The sequence below is a fragment of the Dendropsophus ebraccatus genome, chromosome 3 (assembly GCF_027789765.1).
Source record: "Dendropsophus ebraccatus isolate aDenEbr1 chromosome 3, aDenEbr1.pat, whole genome shotgun sequence".
NCBI classification, from domain to species: Eukaryota; Metazoa; Chordata; class Amphibia; order Anura; family Hylidae; genus Dendropsophus; species Dendropsophus ebraccatus.
In genome coordinates this window covers 89,835,306-89,856,028 of record NC_091456.1, presented here as the reverse complement: position 1 = coordinate 89,856,028, position 20,723 = coordinate 89,835,306, and the positions used below count along the sequence as shown (strand labels likewise).

The 20,723-nt window shown below is 41.9% G+C and overlaps 1 protein-coding gene and 1 long non-coding RNA gene across 3 annotated transcripts in view; one reads left to right on the top strand and one right to left on the bottom strand.

Annotated features, from left to right (window-relative positions):
* Window positions 1–2,010, top strand: part of LOC138785828 (uncharacterized) — a 46,697-nt gene extending 44,687 nt beyond the window's left edge. The window contains exon 4 of the long non-coding RNA XR_011362159.1: window positions 829–2,010. This is a non-coding gene — a long non-coding RNA (uncharacterized lncRNA). The remainder of the gene's footprint in view (window positions 1–828) is intronic.
* RNF38 (ring finger protein 38) overlaps window positions 1–20,723 on the bottom strand; it is a 256,727-nt gene that overhangs the window by 94,984 nt on the left and 141,020 nt on the right. For both annotated transcript variants that reach the window (XM_069962196.1, XM_069962197.1), the window contains exon 2: window positions 1,690–1,760. In XM_069962196.1, coding sequence (XP_069818297.1) covers window positions 1,690–1,760 — 71 coding nt within the window. The remainder of the gene's footprint in view (window positions 1–1,689; window positions 1,761–20,723) is intronic.

Sequence of the window (20,723 nt, the reverse complement as noted above, 5' to 3'; positions counted from 1 at the left end):
GCTGCTCACTAAGGGATGAGATAAGCCTATAGAAGTCTATGGAGAGAGGAGGGGCAAGGAAAGAGATGGGAGGGGATGTGACTGGAAAAAAACTGAGGTAAACAGATTGCAAAGAGATTAAACCAATTTTTCATCATGATTTTGAATCCACACTATAGAAGGTACTATTCAAGTAGGCATCAAGTTCAGAAAACAAAATGTGTTCTATCATCAGTCAAAAATGATCAACACACAAATACACTCTGCATGTGAGAAATCTGTAGAACATTTATATTCCAGTATTTGTCTATGAAAACCCTTACCAGTGCAAACCTTTGGTAATGGTCACATTAAAGAGAAACTGACAGCACAGATAGCCAGTTTCCTGTTGCCGATCATGCGAGCAGTGCATACTTACCATCCGATGCTCTGTGATCTGGAATATTCCTAAAAACATTCTTTATTCTAAGCTGAGTGTCACTGGGGCAGGCCTGGGACACCATCAGTTCCTGTCCCGTTCTCCGGCTGCTGCTGTATCTTTAGGCTGCCCTGTTCTCTGGATGTCAATAATTCCAGATGGTAGGTGGCAGCCTGAAGATACAGCAGTGATTGGAGAACGGGGAAGGAGTGTCACAGACCTGCCCCGGTGACACTGTCAGCCCAGAATAAAGAATGTTTTTAGCAACACTCCAGATCACAGAGCATCGCGAATGGTAAGTACACACTGCTCGCGTGATTGGCAATTGAAAACTGGCAGTACTGGCATCCCTGCAATAAACGATCAAACTGCCTATAAAAAATTATAACATGCATGAGGACACTAATGCCATGTATGCTATGTCGTTTCAGGTGGCCAAACAAGTGACAGATTCCCTTGTAGGGGAGAGTACCTCAGCAATAAAGTGCCATACAAAGCCAATATACAGCAGCACAGGTTGTAACTTCCACTCCATAGAATAAAGCTGTGTGCATAACAACCCTTAGTTACAAAGGGAGCTATCATAACAAAGTCCCTATGTTTGAAAGGCTATCTTGACTCCCTGCAGTACAGCAGTAATATAAATGTAAAAGCAGGTTAACACATTAACCTTATCTTACTAGAAAGAGCTGTCTTACTAGACAAATGAGATAGATGATCTCATCATGCATGGTGTCATATAATGCCATTGTTATTTAAGGGGACCGTAAATATTATTACGCTGTAGGAGCTTCAAGATCACAAATCCCACATGATCTGGCTTCACTACTGCACCATACAAGTTCATCATTTGCACATACTATATATGCAGTTAGCAGACAAAACCAACAAGCACCCAAAAATCCTCCATCCACTGTGCCAGTGCCGTATAAAACATCTCTTGTTTTTATAAATGATCCACTCATGTCACCTTCACCTCTGTTTGCTGCATTTCAGATTTTGTGTCTCTTTTGCAATTCCTTTCTATAAATGCATTTATCCGCAGACACTGAAATGCACATGAATAAATATATTAGGTTATATGTAGACACAGATTTGAATTTCATGAGAAACATTCTTTAATAAAGGTTAAGCTTCCTCCTTAAGGCATCTGAGACTCCCAGGCTGTGCGCTGAAATGTTTAATGCACTTCTCGCCATGTGTTATTGCTTAAGTAATGAGCAATTATTGAGTTTCTTTTGAAAGTGTGAAAGGTTGTCATGTTATTTATGAGCTTTTAAGGGCACATGTACCTTTTCGCTGTCATCGTTGCATATGTGGTCTTGATGTACTGGCTGACACTGAAACGAGGGGCCCAAGTGACCTGCACAAGGAAAATAATAAAAGAGATATATCACTCATTGTAGCAAATGGTTTGAAAAGCTAGCTATGCATATACTAGCTATGCTAAACTTACAGCAAAAATCGAGTGACATACTGGGCAACATGAAAACTCACTTGTACTCCATACACAAAAATTCTGACCAAAAATAGTTTCATCTGCAGTTGTAATTTTTGTTTCAAAGTAATCTTAATTCTCACAGCATTTAAATAAAATATTCCATTAAATCTTGTGGAACATTGTGGTTGTCCTGACTATACACACGCACACACATACATGACCTATTAAAATGACTCTATATACACATGTCATCTTCAGTTTTTATCGTGTGTTGCAACATTGAGCCAGAAACATAACAGACTAATTATGGGTACATGAAAAGTTTTGTAATAGCTGGTAAAGAAGTGGAGAGTCTTTATCACTTAGATACAGAGGTTCAATAAACTCTACAGCAGACTCAACTGGACCATGTATCCTTAACTCATACCAAACACCAACAGCATAAGAGCAAACACTGCACTTCACCTTGTCATACAACTAATGGTACTTTTACACAGAGCGATAATTCGCTCGATCGCACGATTAACGATTTTGAATGAACGATATCGATCAGCGTTTAGACGGAACGATATATCGTACGGAAAAATCGTTATGTGATCGTTTTGCGAATGCTTAAGCCTATCTCACACATAGGTGAAATCGTTGAAAGAATGTTTACACGGAACGATCTGCGAATTTTTTGCGAACGACCAACGATAATTTGAGAACATGTTGAAAGATCAAAATGAACGATTTCTCACTCGTCGTTTGAGCGTTCGCTGCGTTTACACGTACGATTATCGTTCGAATGCGATCGTTATCGTGCCAAAACGAACGATCAATCGTTCCGTGTAAAAGTACCATAAGGATCCCTTTACACACAGAGATTATCTGACAGATATCTGGCAGATTTTTGCAGCCAAATCCAGGAATGGATTTGAAAAGAAGAGAAATTTCAGTCTTTCCTTTAAGAGCTGTTCTCTGTTTATAGTCTTTTCCTGGCTGCAGAAATCTGCCAGATAATCTGTGTATGTAAAGGGACCCTTAGGGTATGTTCACACGTTCTCCGTAAACTGGCCGTAGCGCGGACTGTGATCTGCGGAGTGGTTCTCGGAGCTCCATGATTTCGGGAGCTCCAATACTATTGAAAAGTCAAAGCCAACTCGGCTCCAAGCAGAGGGCAGAGAGGAGACACAACATGCAGAGTTTGCTCTTAATTCACTGAAGATTTCAACCTGGCTATAGTAAAATATGAGAGAAATCTTCAACACAACTGAAAATCAAGAGCATGTTCAATGTACCATGCAGAAAATACCCACAACACATGGATTTCTGGAATCTCACCCATTTCCTCTGTAACTTGCTGCAGATTTTACCAATTCTGGTGAATTCATCCTGTGAAATTTTCTTTAAGAAACTGTGTCAAGGATGATTGCTAAAACTTTTTGCAATAACATTTGCAAGAACATTCCAGAATGCAACACCATAAACATTAATTATTCCTACATGTTCAAATATTTATTGATACATTGCTGCTTATTTCGCTTTGCATTACACAAGTATTTAATTCTTCATTATTTTAAAAAGAATTTTGTATCTGTGCAGTCTAGACCAAAATACCGCAAACGCTGATTAAAAGATTGACGATTTTGAAGCTAGGCATAGCCTATGATCATCTAAGGCCTCTTAAGTTTAAGAACCTCTCTGCACTATTAAAATACAAAGAGAAATCACTCAGAATACACAGGTAGTAATTTTGCTGTATTCCATTGTATATAGGTAGGCCAGTTATAATTTCATGATATGTATTCTGCAAAGAAATACCACTGAGAAATACCTGTTCAAGATCTCACTTAGGAGGTTTGTTGCTTGAAACTCTCAGGGTGTTTTTCCTTGAAAAGTATTTTTACAGGGATATGTTCAGCTCCCCTGTATAAATATATTATAAGCATTCTAACGGCTTCCAGCCTGATATGGCCTATTATAAACATACATGTAGTTGCAAAAAATATTAAATAATAAATATTAAAACAACCGTAAAATTCTTGCGGTCATTTTCAAAACTACAAAATTAAAATGAAGATCAGGAGACAGCGAGATAATGTCGGTGTGTTCCTCCCCGGGAACTGTATATAAGAATATACAATACTTGGGTGGAATGGAACCCTGCTTTGTATAGTGCTGTGCGACAGCTCCCCACGCCCACGGTGAACAGGCAGACTGGCCTTGAAACCCCCACCGGAAGTAATTTTCCCCCGAGTTGTGATGAAGCTTATGGACAGCCCACTCATCCAATCAGTTGTTGATAAGCCAGGTTGTGGCGTCGGCAGCAGAGGAGATCCTGGAGCCTGGTGGGGGTCCCGAGGCCGATGCCGCGTGGGCACGGGGAGAGGTTTGTTCGTACCTTTAATGTAGAGCTGGGCGATATGGCCAAAAAATAAAATCTCGATTTTTTTAAAATTTTGGACGATTCTCGATTTAAATCTCGATTTTTTTTTTCCTTTTTACTAAATAAACAGAATAGTTTTGTCCTTGCAGCATCAGATACTATTTTAATGACATTTGAGACAACTGTATTGCTTCTCACTGTAACAGTGCTCCCCTGTAGTAGACAAGCCCCCTGTGTGCCATTCTGGGCCCCCATATAGTATAGGAGATCTTCTTTGTGTGTTTAGTAGTGGAGGTATAGTGGATAAGGGGTGTAGTAGTAGTAGTACAGGTAAAGATGAGGGGTGTAGTAGTACAGGTACAGATGAGGGGTGTAGTAGTACAGGTACAGATGAGGGGTGTAGTAGTAGTACAGGTACAGATGAGGGGTGTAGTAGTAGTACAGGTACAGATGAGGGGTGTAGTAGTACAGGTACAGATGAGGGGTGTAGTAGTACAGGTACAGATGAGGGGTGTAGTAGTACAGGTACAGATGAGGGGTGTAGTAGTAGTACAGGTAAAGATGGGTGCAGTAGTAGTACACGTATAGATGAGGGGTGCAGTAGTAGTACACGTATAGATGAGGGGTGCAGTAGTAGTACACGTATAGATGAGGGGTGTAGTAGTAGTACAGGTATAGATGAGGAGTGTAGTAGTAGTAGTAGTAGTACAGGTACAGATGAGGGGTGTAGTAGTACAGGTACAGATGAGGGGTGTAGTAGTAGTACAGGTAAAGATGAGGGGTGTAGTACTAGTACACGTATAGATGAGGGGTGTAGTAGTAGTACAGGTATAGATGAGGAGTGTAGTAGTAGTAGTACAGGTACAGATGAGGGGTGTAGTAGTACAGGTATAGATGAGGGGTGTAGTAGTACAGGTATAGATGAGGGGTGTAGTAGTAGTACAGGTATAGATGAGGGGTGTGGTAGTACAGGTATAGATGAGGGGTGTAGTAGTAGTAGTACAGGTACAGATGAGGGGTGTAGTAGTAGTACAGGTATAGATGGGGTGTAGTAGTAGTACAGGTATAGATGAGGGGTGTAGTAGTACAGGTATAGATGAGGGGTGTAGTAGTAGTACAGGTATACATGAGGGGTGTAGTAGTAGTACAGGTATAGATGAGGGGTGTGGTAGTAGTACAGGTATAGATGAGGGGTGTGGTAGTAGTACAGGTATAGATGGGGTGTAGTAGTAGTAGTAGTACAGGTATAGATGAGGGGTGTAGTAGTAGTACAGGTACAGATGAGGGGTGTAGTAGTAGTACAGGTACAGATGAGGGGTGTAGTAGTACAGGTATAGATGGGCAGCTAGGGGGGGATGGAGGGGGACTGGGGGTGACGGAGGGCGACTGGGGGTGACGGAGGGCGACTGGGGGTGACGGAGGGCGACTGGGGGTGATGGAGGAGGAGTGGGGGTGATGGAGGGCGACTGGGGGTGATGGAGGAGGAGTGGGGGTGATGGAGGGCGACTGGGGGTGATGGAGGGCGACTGGGGGTGATGGAGGGCGACTGGGGGTGATGGAGGGCGACTGGGGGTGATGGAGGGCGACTGGGGGAGATGGAGGGGGGCTGGGGCAGCTGGGAATGATTGGGAAAGGAGTACACATAGCCCTCCTCCCCTCACCCCGGCCACACATGCAGGTCCCGGTCTCTGCAGGAGGCTGCAGGGACTGTAGTGGTGATAGCGTCGCTGCCATTACTGGAGCTGTACAGCAGGATCAGGGGTGAAGATCCTGCTGTACAGCTCCAGTAATGGCAGCGACGCTATCACCACTACAGTCCCTGCAGAGACCGGGACCTGCATGTGTGGCCGGGGTGAGGGGAGGAGGGCTATGTGTACAGCTGGGGAAGGTCGGTCGCGGCTCTGGGGGACTGCCGACCGACCTGCACCTCGCCGCACTTCCCGCCCGCCCGGCACCTCGCCGCACTTCCCGCCCGCCCGGCACCTCCACGCAGCGCCGCCCCCTCACTTCCCGCCGGCCGTAACCTGCACCTCATGGCCGGCCGGCACCTCCACGCAGTGCTGCCCGCCCTCCATCTCCTGCCCGGCACCTGCACCTCCCGTCCGCCCGCCCGACTGACTCTCCGCGCTTCTCTGCCCTTCTCTGCCCGCAATGATTTTTTGTGAAAATCGAATTTACGATTTTCACAAAAAATCAAATCGATTCTAACCTTCTGGGCGAATTAATCGAATTAATTCGATTAATCGCCCAGCCCTACTTTAATGTACATTAAAAATTGCATATCTTCTCCATCAAACACATATGGTGGTCCTGTCCACCTGTTGCTAAATTTTGGAAAGGGGTCCAGGACTACAATAAGGTCACAGGTGTTGCCGTGACCTTTACTCCCAAAATGGCTCTCTTATCTGTGCTACCTGGCCCCCTCTCCAAAATTAAGGAGGGTCTCTTGGGATGTTTTCCGCTGGTTACTAGAAAAATCATTCCTAGATTATGGAAGTCACAGTCTCCCCCTTCTAGAAGCCAATGGGTGGAGGCCTTTAATCTGATCATGCGTATGGAGGAGCTGAGGTCTGACGAACATAATACGGGAGCCAAATTTAGCAGCAGACAGAGACTGTGGTTGGACGTTAAATCCTCACCGGATTTGGCCACCTGGCTGGCTGGGTAGCCTGCTCTGAGTGGGTAGACTGTGGCTTCCCTATGGCATATTGGCTGAGGTGGACCTAGCATGGTGAGAGTTTTTCCCCCCTTCCCCTCCTTACCCCCTTTTCCTTTCTTTTCCACCTTTTTTGTGTTCCCCCTTTTATGTATGTCTATGTCTCGATGTTATTACTGTTTGGATAAGTTTATGATATTCATCTCTGTTAGGCCCGGTGATGTGGCTTGGATAGAATCTGTGGCCTTATGTTTCTCTTGTTATACCTTGGTTGTCTATCTTTTTCTTTATGTAAGGCGGAACGTACTAAGAATGAAACAGGACTTTGTGTATTTCACTCCGCTTTATTTACAATTTTGTAATTTGTTGATGCTTTTGGAACACAAAATTATCACACCTATTTTCTATGGACACATCGCTGTTTGGCTTGAATGTACTACTCGTTGTACTTGTTTTCTACCTGAAAATCTGTGTTAATAAAGATATTTTGAACCATAACAATTGCATATCTTGAAAATACTTTAAGCCTGAAGTGCAGTTAATTGGTGCATTACACTGGCTTGAAAGCTAAAATGTGTCAGCAGACTCTGCTGTCTGTTATCTGCACAGAGCATGCTCTGCTGGATTATAGTATAAATTGTATAGATAGATAAGTAAATAAAAAGCTATAGGCATTGTACAGTAACTTGATATAGTAAAAACAAGCTTAATAGGAGGTTCTGCTTTTTTCGAATGATGACCACTAGAATTATACACCTCTAGTCTATTAAAAAGTCCATAATTCAGGGAGGGTGCAAGAAAAGTGACCATAGGACCAGACGCAGGGCCTAACATACTCCCCAGTTTTATGCTGACAAGCATAGTAAACTGCAAGTCATAATACACTGTATAAAGAAATGTAATAAAAACAAAAAATGTAGATCAAATCAATAAGTAACCCAAGTAAACATTTTCTATACAAAATACTTGAATGAAAAATACATACCTAAAGTATAAAATTATCATGTAATTTATCCCATACACTGGTGGGAAATAAAACATTTCCTAGTACTTTTGTTGGGATATGGGCCATTTTTTTGGACAAATTGTGCACTAACAAATCTGAAACCCAACATTTCCCTGGAAAAAAACGGAATATCTGAAAATAAATTACCTGGAAATTCTTGAAAACCTGCATTTTTAAATTTAAAATCTGCTTTTTTCTCCGCAAATGTGGCCCATTTGTTTACCAGACACCAGATAAGTCATAGTGTGTGGCCACTTTTAATGGTCAGGCTGCTGGTAACAGAAAAATACACAAACAGACGTTACTAGTCTTTTCATTTGTTTCCCTGGACAAACTGCATTAGAAAAATAACTACAAAAATGCCAGAAAAGGAGTGATCAAAAAGTTGTATTTCCCCCAAAATGGCACCAATAAAAATGTAAACTGTCCTTTAAAATGAGTTGTTAGGGTCCATTTACACAGAAAGATTATCTGACAGATTATCTGCTAAAGATTTGAAGCCAAAGCCAGGAACAGGCTATAAACAGAGATTGGGTCATAAAGGAAAGCCTGAAATTTCTTCTCTTTTCAAATCTGTTCCTGGCTTTGGCTTCAAATCTTTGGCAGATAATCTGTAAGATAATATTTCTGTGTAAATGGACCCTTAGACAAAAAAAATTGTTATGGGTATTGGGATTTGGCAATATAAAAAAATCAAATGTGCATTTATTCTGCAAACGTAATTTAAAAATTATATAATTGTGGAATTCCTGTTTTTTTCCTATCCAGAGGAGTAATAAGAGACATTTGGGCCCTATGGCAAATGGGTCCCTATCCCCTACCAACAGCATTAATAAAATGTAAAAAATAATATAATGTTAACATAAATAATTATGTAACACATAAATATCATAATAGTGTATAAACTGTATAATTGCCATAGTTACCAAATAACACCAGTATACAAGAAGCAAATGTCGCCATACATTTTACAACCATACTATTACTAACCAAACCCAGTATACCAAAATTACAAATAATAAACTCTACAAAAGGGACCCAAACTTGGCTTTTCATTAAGGGGTTAAAGGGAACCAATCAGCCCAAACGGGCTGATATTGTTCCCTGAAGCTCTATATACAGCTCCTGCAGCAGCTGCGGCACGTACCAGCCGCGGCTGCAGCAGTAACTGTATACCCCAAAAAAACAACAGTTTAATCCCTCACGCACGTGACAGGCAGCGGCGGGAAACTAGTCATCTGGACGGCTCCCCACCCGTATCTAGTCACTGCTCTCTGTCCCTTACTGGCCCGCCTGCCTATCAATCATCCCCTCTAGGTGCGCTGACAGGCAGAGAGCAGTGACTAAATACGGGCAGGGAGCCGCCCAGATGACTACTTCCCTGCCACTGCCTGTCACATGCTCAGGCGATTGAACTGCTTTTTTCGGGTATACAGCTCCTGCTGCAGCCGTGGCCGGTACGTGCCGCAGCTGCTGCAGGAGCTGTATAGAGCGGTTCAGGGAACCACATTAGCCCAATTGGACTGATTGGTTCCCTTTAAAGGAAAACAGATTAGTGGAATGATCTTCAATGATACATAGTCAATTGCCAAGGCTGTATATTTGTTATACAAAATACAGATTTTTATAACATAGGTAAACTATACTGGAATACAATACAGTTTGATTAGTTCAGAAAAGGCTATTTATATAACTTAAGTTACAGAGTTAATTTTACTTTGACTTTAAAAGTGTGCAAGCACAGAAGAGGACATCCATATGTTAAAGCTTTTATGAACGTATGCTACCATATCAACACGAAGCTTCAGAGCTGATAGTAAGCAGAGGGCACCAGTGATTGGAGTACAGATGTTCTTCGGCTATGCATACTGTGCAGGTGCCAATGCAACAAGCAATGAAGGCTGCTGCTCAGTCTATATTAATATACCCTGCTAAGCACAGTTCTTTTCACAGAAAAGAGTGGGAGAAATGTTTCTATCTTTGGCTGTAACCATATGCTTCGAGTCATGCAAACGTCTGTCATCCAACTTCTTAAACTGCAGGGAGAATTCTAATTCTAGAGCTGCAATGATTATAGGGCACTATTAAACCCTCATTCACTTTCTGTAAGACACTCTCTACCCCAGTGCAGCACGTAGCTTGCCTCAGTTTTACTGTTTAAAAAGGAGAGATCTGCAAGAAGAAATAGTTTAGAGTCGTCATCTTGTGGCACTGGCACTTTTTAAAGTCTGTTCCGAGTGTGGATTCTAAACAACGGACGTTCCATAGGAATATATTTATCTTCTCTTAGACATTCATCCTAGTTGTGGCTCCATCACATGCCAAGATACACTACAAACCTATGTACACAGTAAGAGAATTCTCTTTTATATTGAGCATAATAATATAAAGGGAAATTATTATTACCGAAAAATTACACATTATATTTATTCTGTAGGTCAGTTTCATTACAACAATACCTATATTTACATAGCTTTTGTATTTTTTATGTACTTAAAAAACTTTTTTTTAAAGAATTATTGACAGAATAACACACATTACAAAGTTATACAACTTTGTAATGTATGTTATGTCTGTGAATGGCCCCCTTCCCCGTGTCCCGTCACCCCCACCCGTGTACCCGGAAGTGTGGTGCGCTATACATACCTGTCACGTGCCGACTCGTCTCCGATCTTCAGTCTGCGATATAGTCTTCGGACGGCCGGGCCGAATCCCTCCGAGCGTACTGAGTGCCGGCCGCCCTCTTCAGCATCATCGGCTGCTCAGCCGCAATTGGCTGAGCATAACTGTGCTCAGCCAATCGCGGCTGAGCATCTGATGACGCTGAAGAGGGCGGCCAGAACTCAGGACACTCGGAGGGATTCGGCCCGGCCGTCCGAAGACTATATCGCAGACTGAAGATCGGAGACGAGTCGGCACGTGACAGGTAATGTATAGCGCACCACACTTCCAGGTACACGGGTGGGGGTGGTGGGACACGGGGAAGGGGGCCATTCACAGACATAACATACATTACAAAGTTGTATAACTTTGTAATGTGTGTTATTCTGTCAATAATTCTTTACCGCCGAACTACCCCTTTAAAATTACCCTATAATGACCCAAATACCTTTAACATGTTTCCATCTACGAAGCTATGCAAGGGCTTTTTCTTTGAACTGTAGTTTTTATTAGTATGGTTTTGGTGTAGAGATGATTTTTTGATCCCTTTCATCAAATATGATGTGGCCAAATTTTTTTTTCTGTTTATGCTATTTAACACTTGAGATTGGTAATGTTATATTTATAATAGTTTAGGCAATTTCACATGCATAGCTGTCAAATATGCCTATTTTATTATTATTATTATTATTATTATTATTATTATTTTGCATTTTATTATTTGAAAATGGGATACAGTGGTCCCTCAAATTACAATGTTAATTGGTTACAGGACGATCATTTTATGTTAAAAATATTTTATCTTGAGACCAAAACTGTGTGGAAAACTGGTACAATGGTGCCACGATTGGTTCCACACCCCTAAAATAATGATTTTTTAATAAGATGTAAAACAAATGCAACATACATTTATAAACAACTGAATATGTGATATTATAAGTTACTGTACAGTATAGCAATCAGCATGTGAAGTATAATGTATAGTAAGTGCATAATCCTGAAAAACCACAGCAGCAGTTTGTAGATACAGGATGGAGCTGCAGAGTACCATAATGCAGTAGCGTAGTACAACAGGCAAGAATAGAGAATCAGGGCTGCTGTCGGAGGTCTGTGTGGTCACATAAGAGCAATGGGGAAAGGGTGTGTTTTCAGCATGGACCAATCAGCAAGTGAGAATGTGAATGTGCATAGAGCTGTGCAGGAGGACTGGGAGAGAAACTTTTCTATACAGCAGAGTGTAAATGTAGGCGCATTATAGCAGCAGTGTGCAGGGCCGGATTAAGGTTGGTGGAGGCTCCGGGCGACAATCCCCCCCCCCCCCCAAAAAAAAAACTATACCGCGATCTATACAGATGGCTGCTTACTGTAGGTGAATTAGCACAGGCCCCTCCTCACTTCTGGCTGTATGGGTCAGCATCCTCCTCTGTTATGCACGTGGTCACTAGAGGCTGCAGTACAGGGGAAGATGCCAGGCCCTAGAGACAGGAGCAGAGGGGGGTGGGGGGTGGACTAAGTATCAGAGTGTATTCCCACATTGTGTTTGTGTTAATAATGCAATGTGAGAACACAGCACTTTCTGCACGCTGTTGCCCACTGTGTTAGGGCCCTATTACATTGCCTGATATCCTGGGTAAGCAGCACCGTTCTGCTAGGGTTCAAGCTGGTGGGAGCCCCTAAGTGGTGGAGGCCCCGGGGGCACGTGCCCCTGGTGCCCTCCCTTTAATCCGGCCCTGGCAGTGTGTAAAGCTGAGTGTAAGTGCAGGCACATTATAGCAGGAAGAGAGAGGATGGAAAATACAAGGGCTGACAGAGACTGCAGGGAGCATGAATGAATGAGCAGGGCAGATGTGGGAACTTTGCTTTCACATACAACGTCTGTGCTGTATAAATCATCTATAATAATATCTACATCTATATAATTTCTACAAACACATATGTTGTGTGAAAATAGCCTAATACTGTTTGTATGCTGGTGGATGTGTGTGTTGGTGGGGACTGTTGCACTTGTCTGTCTTTAGAAATAATAGTGATAAGAAAGAGGTTTTGCTAGCCAGCGGAGAAAGAAAGTGAGAGAAAGAAAGAAAAAACGTATACATTATTCACCCCCCAACAAATACCATGAACGATATTTAAGGATTAAATGACCAACATCAGCATGGTTGCTGATATCAGTCATTGCCTGTATCAGCTGCTTATAATTTGTCACATGCTGCTAAGGGGTTAAAAAAGGTACTGCAAATACTAATGTTACTATTACCTCCTATTCCATAAAACAACAAAGATGATCCATAATGAGGAGATTTTGGGACTAATTACTGAAGGTAGGGATGAAATTGCTGATATCTTATGTGGTTTATTGCAGACACATTCAGTTAGCAGATTGCCGTTGAAGATCCAATCTCACAGCTGTCAAAAACTAATTGGTTTCTACAAAGTAACCTAATCTTAATGGCAGCAAATCAGTCACTCCCTCCAATTGTAATATTGCAAATACTTGTTTTCATAATATAGAGTATTCCTTGACAGGGAAGTGTTTTTCAGTTGTCTGACTTATTAAATGGCAAATATACTAATGGCTATAAAAAAAACAACATATGTACAGTACTGTGCAAAGGTTTTTAGGCAGATTAGAACACAAAAAAATATGTTTATAGTTTTTTTTTTTATTAATAAACTGCAAATTGAATAAACAGTGGGGGAGTCTAAATCAAACAAATATTTTATTTTAACCACCCTTTGCCTTCAAAACAGCATCAATTCTTCTAGGTACACTTGCATAAGGTCAGGGGTTTTGTAGGATTACAGTCAGATGTATGGTTAACCAGTCATAACAAACATAATAATAATCATCACTTTTGGATGTAGGTTGAAATACATATATCAGCTAAAACAGAAACAGCTGCATAGGATGCTTAAAGTGTACCTGTTGTTCTAAAAATAACCTTTGACATGTCATAGAGACATGTCAAAAGTTTTCATGGGTTCGGGTCTGAGTGCTGAGACCCGTACCGATCGGGAGATAGAGCGGGGAGAAGACGCACTGCAGAGTGTCCACTCTCTGCTCTGAATTTTAAAAAAAAGGCGGACTTAATGGGCTCCTATGGAGCCCAACTCTTTTTTTTAAACTCAGAGCGGGAAGCGAATGCCCTGCAGCTGTGGTCTTATGCCTACTTTATCTCTCGAACGGTACGATTCAACACTCAGACCCAGACCAATCAAAACTTTTGACATGTCTCTGCGATTTTAATACTAGGTAAGGAACACTAGCATCAGCCATAGGTGTGAGGTGCAGCACTCTGTTTCTTCCCTGAACCGCATTTTGTTTCTCTCTTTTCTCCGTGTTTTGCACTCCTCCTGGTGAGACCCACATGACCGCAATTAGCAGGAGACACCTGAGTGCACATGGTTTTAATTCCTTACTGTTTTTTCCCATTCTGTTTGCTGCAGCTATGGTGAGAGTAATACCTTATCCAGACTTGTGCTGCTTGGGGGCGACCTTCTCCGCCGGCGGTGCTGGCCGGGTTCTGGTGTGGTGTTTTTGGGTCTGGTCCTGTGGCATGGGGGTCGCAGGGCCGTCCCATGGCCCCCGTTCCCTGGCTGTGCACGCCTGTGGGGTTGGTGGCCACTGACTGGCACGGTGTGGACTTAGTGTAGGGACCCATGTGTATCAGATACCGGCACGAGGTACATGGGGCAGTATGGCTTGATCAATTCATACACTAAATTCTGATGTGTTTTTTATTTAGCCTGGCGGCACTAGTATCAGCCATAGGTGTGAGGTGCAGCACTCTGTTTCTTCCCTGAACCGCATTTTGTTTCTCTCTTTTCTCCGTGTTTTGCAGTCCTCCTGGTGAGACCCACATGACCGCAATTAGCAGGAGACACCTGAGTGCACATGGTTTTAATCCCTCCTGTTTTTTCCCATTCTGTTTGCTGCAGCTATGGTGAGAGTAATACCTTATCCAGACTTGTGCTGCTTGGGGGCGACCTTCTCCGCCGGCGGTGCTGGCCGGGTTCTGGTGTGGTGTTTTTGGGTCTGGTCCTGTGGCATGGGGATCGCAGGGCCGTCCCATGGCCCCCGTTCCCTGGCTGTGCACGCCTGCGGGGTTGGTGGCCACTGACTGGCACGGTGTGGACTTAGTGTAGGGACCCATGTGTATCAGATACCGGCAAGAGGTACATGGGGCAGTATGGCTTGATCAATTCATACACTAAATTCTGATGTGTTTTTTATTTAGCTTGGCGGCACTAGTATCAGCTATAGGTGTGAGGTGCAGCACTCTGTTTCTTCCCTGAACCGCATTTAATACTAGGTAAGGAACAGCCAAACTCTGCTACAAAGATGAGGTTCTGGGAGAAATTTTAATGTAACAGGTCATTCACTATGCCAAGACTGAGCACAGCAACAAGACACAAGGTCTCTCCCAGGCAAATTTTTAAAACAGATGTGCTGTCAGCTCTAACTGGCAGAAGCAACTGGGGCCCAGGTATACCCATCTACTATTTGGAGAAATGTGACCAAAAGCGGTCTTATTGAAAGAATTATGGTAAAAAGCCAAAACTTCCATGTCAAAACAAGTGGTGGTAACTCAACGACATGAAAACATAGGAACTAGGGTAATATTTGGCTATAAATAAAGGCAGTTTAGACTCTACTACTCCCTCTCCTAAATTACTTACTTCTAAAGGAATTCATTTAACTCTATTAGTTTCCCTGAAATGTTTATTAAGACACTGGATACTGGATACTCTACCAGACATTTCTGAGGTAATCTCCGCTCTGAAAGAGATCTTTCATTGGGAACTTTTGGATGTATTGCGCACCAAAGAAAAATCAACAAAAACATTTATGTCCAAATGGACACGATTTCTAATTCATGATTTTACCATAGAAGAGAGAGACTCTGTCATTAATCAATTTAAGGACACTGATTGGTATTGCATGGCCGCCCAAAAGGGAACTCTGGGAGCACTCCAAATATCTTAAGCTTTTCCCTTTCTCTGTTAAAGACAATTCTCTCCATTCTATTGGTAGCATATTTGAATATCTGACATCTATACCATGTTTTAAGGTGATATTATAAATTACAGTTTTTCTACTTATGCTTTTGGTAAGACTACATTGTATTATATATGATAATATATCTTTTAAGGTTATTACAAAGGCTCATTGTATCTGTATGATATTGTAAACCTACAATCCTTTGTTGCCTGTGAGCTACTTTCTTTTTGAATATGTAATGAATTTTCAATATGTATGTTCAAATATTACATAAGCCACTAATAAAATATCGTTTAAAAAAAACAAAAAAGTAAAATAAAGGCAGTTTGTTCACTAAAGGCCTCAATAATGAGCATCTGCAGGCAACAGTGAAGCCTGGTGAAGGCAGCATTAAAGCCTGGTGGAGAATCATTGCAACTTTTATCATAGTCAACAGCAATTGTGCTACAGAAGCTCTTCTGTGAGATCAGACCAGACAGATGAGCCTTGAGTACCCATGAACCCATTATCAATTGCAAGTTGTCTTTCCTTGGACCACTAGGTAGATACTTGGTCACTACATACCTGAAACAACCCATAATACCTGGTGTTACTTTCTCCATGATTTATTTCATATTTGGCTGGCAAATGACCAAGGATGTGGTTTAGTCAATGGGTGAGGCTAAAGGCTATTTCTCCTACTAGAGACAGAAAAAGTGAGGAGGTTCTCTGCTGTAAATATTAGTCTTGTAGCTAGACAGCCAGGGCATAGTTGATCTCCCGGTACATTTAATAAATATATATATATATTTTAAATATATTTCCCATTTTACATTGTAGTAGGTAATAAAACAGGATCAAAGGGTGCAAATGTTTGCCAGTTCTGTATGTTTACTGTTCTTTTATTTTTTGGTCATATTTTGATGCAAAATTATGTCTGCATTATGCAAGTTATGGCTGTAATTTGCATAATACGGCTGTATTTTATGCTTCAAATTGAAATACGGCCAAAAAAGACATTGGAAGACATTAGACAAGGAGTCTTGTGTGTGTGTAACTCTTCTAGTGAGGATTGGTGGATATTTGGTTCCAATATCTTCTGACTGATTTATTAAAATGTAGCTCTGCCTTAGTGAATGTAAAGTAAAGTAAAAAAGTCACAAAAAGTAAAAAAAAACTCAAGTATTTTCACCTGGTTCTGACCAGATTATGCAAACTGTTGGGTGAATTATTAAAAACAGGCAGATTAAAAAAAAAGTTGCATCTAAAAAATATTTTCCCGTCGAATACTGGTTTATAATCCAATTATTCACCTAAAAATAGGCGCAAAGCCCTTGATAAATTTCCCTTATTGTGTTAACAGCCTCAAGCAACAGCATAGTGTCCAGAGCAGTGGCAGTTTACATGGATAATGGAACATATTTGGAAAAATCTAATTCTAGGCCCATTTGGCCAACTTTGTCACCCCCCTATAGAGTGTAATGTGGCGACACCATGCATGTCAGACAGCTGCTCCTTTTAAACAGGGGGCATAGGGATCCCCAATCTAATGAACAAAGTGGCCCCAGCAGATCAGATGTAACCCTCTCCTTCCTCAAACAGGAGGACTAATGAATCTAGTACAGTAAAAACTCCCGAGCACCACAGCGTCCAGGAACAGCACCCACAGTGGAGCCGTTCGGAGAGCCGCTACAGGACCCCACAGACTGACCCCCTTTCTTTCCCTGGTAATTAGCATCCTCTGGATGACACAGGCAAAGAGAAGCTGTGCCAGTGTCAACCCAGCTGGGTCCCGGCAGTCAGTGATAGCCGGGGCCTGCCACAAGTGACCGTTAACTCTATAAATGTATGACTGGAGCATCTATAGGGCTGCAAAGAGAGAATTCTCCTGGAACAGACGGAGAATTCTCCCTCTGTTCACCAACGGGGCTCTGTGGTATGATTGCACAGTCCCAATGGACATAGGCCACAGAGAGAGGGGAGGGTGGGGACAGAGGGGAGAAGTGTCCTGGCTGCTTACAGAGGCTGACAGGGAGAGTGGAGGGCTGGCAGAGTGCACTGCTGCAATTTCTGCCTCCCCCTCCCTTCCCTGCCACTGGCAGCTGATACCAGTGGTGTAATAGTATAGTGTGTATACAGCTGATCCCAGTGATGTAATAGAATGGTGTTTAGATCTCCTAATACCAGTAATGTAATAGAATGGTATATACAACTGATACTGTACTTATGTTATTCTGTATCCAGTTCCAGGAATAGTTTAAGGGCTGGGCAATACTTTCCTTATTTGGAGATGTATGAAAAAAAAAGTTCATAATACAGTCCTGTTTGCTGCATAAATGCTATCTCATTAGACACATGATAAAATACATGTCTGCTCTTTTACCAGTATATATGTATAAATGTATACTGTACATGTTCCTGCTTCAATAAGACACTTAAAGGGAACCTGTCACCCCCCGTGCCGGGGTGACAGGCTCCCGCCCCCCTGCTGGAGCACCCTATACTCAGCTGATCCTGCTTCTTGAGCCGGTCGGGTGACTGAGTTATCAGCACCTAAAGCCCGACACGCACGCTCCTCAGATGAGTCCAGCACTCATAGAGAATGACGGCGCGTCAGACTCACCTGTCATTCTCTATGAGAGTTGGACTCATCTGAGGAGCGCGCGCGCCGGGCTTCGGGCGCTGATATCTCAGTCACCCGACCGGTTCAAGAAGCGGGACCCGGCGGGATCAGGTGAGTATAGGGTGCTCCAGCGGGGGATCGGGAGCCTGTCACCCCGGCACCGGGGGGTGACAGGTCCTCTTTATTTATGCATTTTCTATACATTGTTCTTTGAGAAGACCACCCCCATAAAAGACCATTTTTTGTGCAAAATTGGGTGATCGGCTCACAGCGGTTTTACTGTATATGCTCTGATTGAAAGATGTGCCATATCCTTTTAACGTTTGCAGTACCCCAAGAGAAATGATTATCCATTTACCGTATTTCCTACTAGGACTTGTTTGATTTGTTATGACAGAGGACTTGATAGCATGGGTAATATAATATTAACACATCAATGACCAACTGAGGACTATTCTGTCACTGGAAGAGTGGGTAGTTTGATGACAGTATTTCTAGAAAATTCTTTTAGAGCTGCTGTTTAATTGAATCCCTGTGTTATAAGCAATGCATTACTGAAGCATTATTGAAAGTAAAAGAAAGAGGCCAACAGCTGGAGGTCCGAAAGGAAAGAAGTTGAAAGTAAATGGCAGCTGCTCCATGGCCCTTGTTCTGCACTGTGAGCAGGTGAGGGAGGAGAAGAATTGGTGGGCGTAAGTGATCCTTTATGTTCCGACAGAACAAGAAGGAACACAGACACATCAGCATTCCAGTCTAAAGTTCTCATTCCCTGGACAACTTAAAAGACTTGCAACAGATTGCGTTTCACACAAAGCTGCTTGTAATAATAACTTCCACCTAGCACATTTCATCCTGAGATCTAAACGCCTGTACCAGAAGCAAATAGGGCGCCCTTGATGTACAATTAAAAATGAAGGAATACTCCAAATCTGCATACAAAAGATTTGCACCATTCCATGGTTTTAATCTTTTTTACATTGCTTTGGTACATTACTTTTGCTGTTTTGTAACCCCTGAAAGACAAAGTTCTTTTGGCTCTGTGGATGCAGCTTTTTTCCCCTAGTTTTTTCATCTCTGCATTTTGATTTTTGTTTTATATTTTTATGGATGTATGGTGGCTTGTTTTCTTGGAGGATAAGTCGTGGTTTTTTAAACATTATTTTAGGGCGCATATAATGTGTTGTAAGGTTTTACTTTTTGTTTTGGCAGAACGAAAAGAAAAACAGCAATTCTGCTATATTCTGGGCTTTTGTTTTTTTTTAAGCAATCAATAACATAATGGCCCAGATTTATCAAAGTGTGATTGGTTGCCATGTGCAAATTACACTAGTTTCTATTTTACACACTTTTATAAATCTGGGCCAATATCTCTATTCTCTGGGTTAATACAGTTATAGCAAAAAACATTAATTTGGTATTGTGATTTACTACTTATCTGTAAAAAAAAATAAAATTAAAACCACTTTTTACAACATATTTTGTATATGTATATTCGGTAGCCGTAGCGGAGTCCCGCCTTGGCCGCTGAATGGCTGAGCTGCCTTGAGACGTCACATCTCATGCGGCAGATCACACCAGGAAGCGGCCGCAGGACGGGGTACGGGGCGCCGCGATCCGGGACCCGGCACTGGTAAAAAATACCCCGGGAAAGAGTACCCCTTTAAGATGAGGCCTAAGTGTTTTCCTTTCCCCAGAACTTGTGTCTGAAGCTGGATCACCGTCCATCAAACGGGCTTCACTTTATATGGGTGTTTCCTTACTTTTGAGATATCCTGCAGTTCAAAAAGTACCAAAATTGTACAAAAAATGTAAGTAATATTTGTAATAATATCTGTGCATCTGTGCATAGTAATCTGTGCATATTCACATGTTAGCCTACATCATCTTATGGGCAGCATTTATAATTGTATTATAGGAAATTCGTTTTAAAAAAAAACATTCTTACAAAATGGAGGAATGCTTTTACAATATATTTTGATACAGTACATCTAATGCCATTAGGTAAAGCTTTATGATACTACATATTTTATGTATTTTGACTGTCTACAATATAGTGTCAACAAATCCCATGTGCAGTGTATAGGAATCCTACAGAACATCTCTTTACCAAATAGGGCAAATTTTTCTGAAACTACGAAAAAGCAATAGAGCAACAAAGAAGCATAAACCCCTGCAGATTTAGCAAGGTCAGATCTAATCCTGTAGTGCCAATACAGCAAGACAACCTTGACACAGTTAGTATCATTTGTTGAGAAGCTCTTCAACATCTACGGCTGGGGTTTATTGCAGCATTCTAATTAAAAAGTAACAGTTTTGGTAAAAAAAAAATAACAGAAAACAAACAGGTTAAAAAATGATTTTTTTGCAAAAGCAGGACATAAATAATGATCATGGTTATGCTCAATTATGCCCATTATTCTATACTGTGTGTGCACTACCAGAATTTTGAAATGCCTAGTGCCTAGGGCCCAATCCAATATAAGATATGGGGGAGCTCACCAATAGTACCTGAGAAACAAGGGGTGCAGCTAAGTGTCCAAAAGAAACAACCTTATAGAAATAAGAAAAAAGCTGGACACTATAATACAGC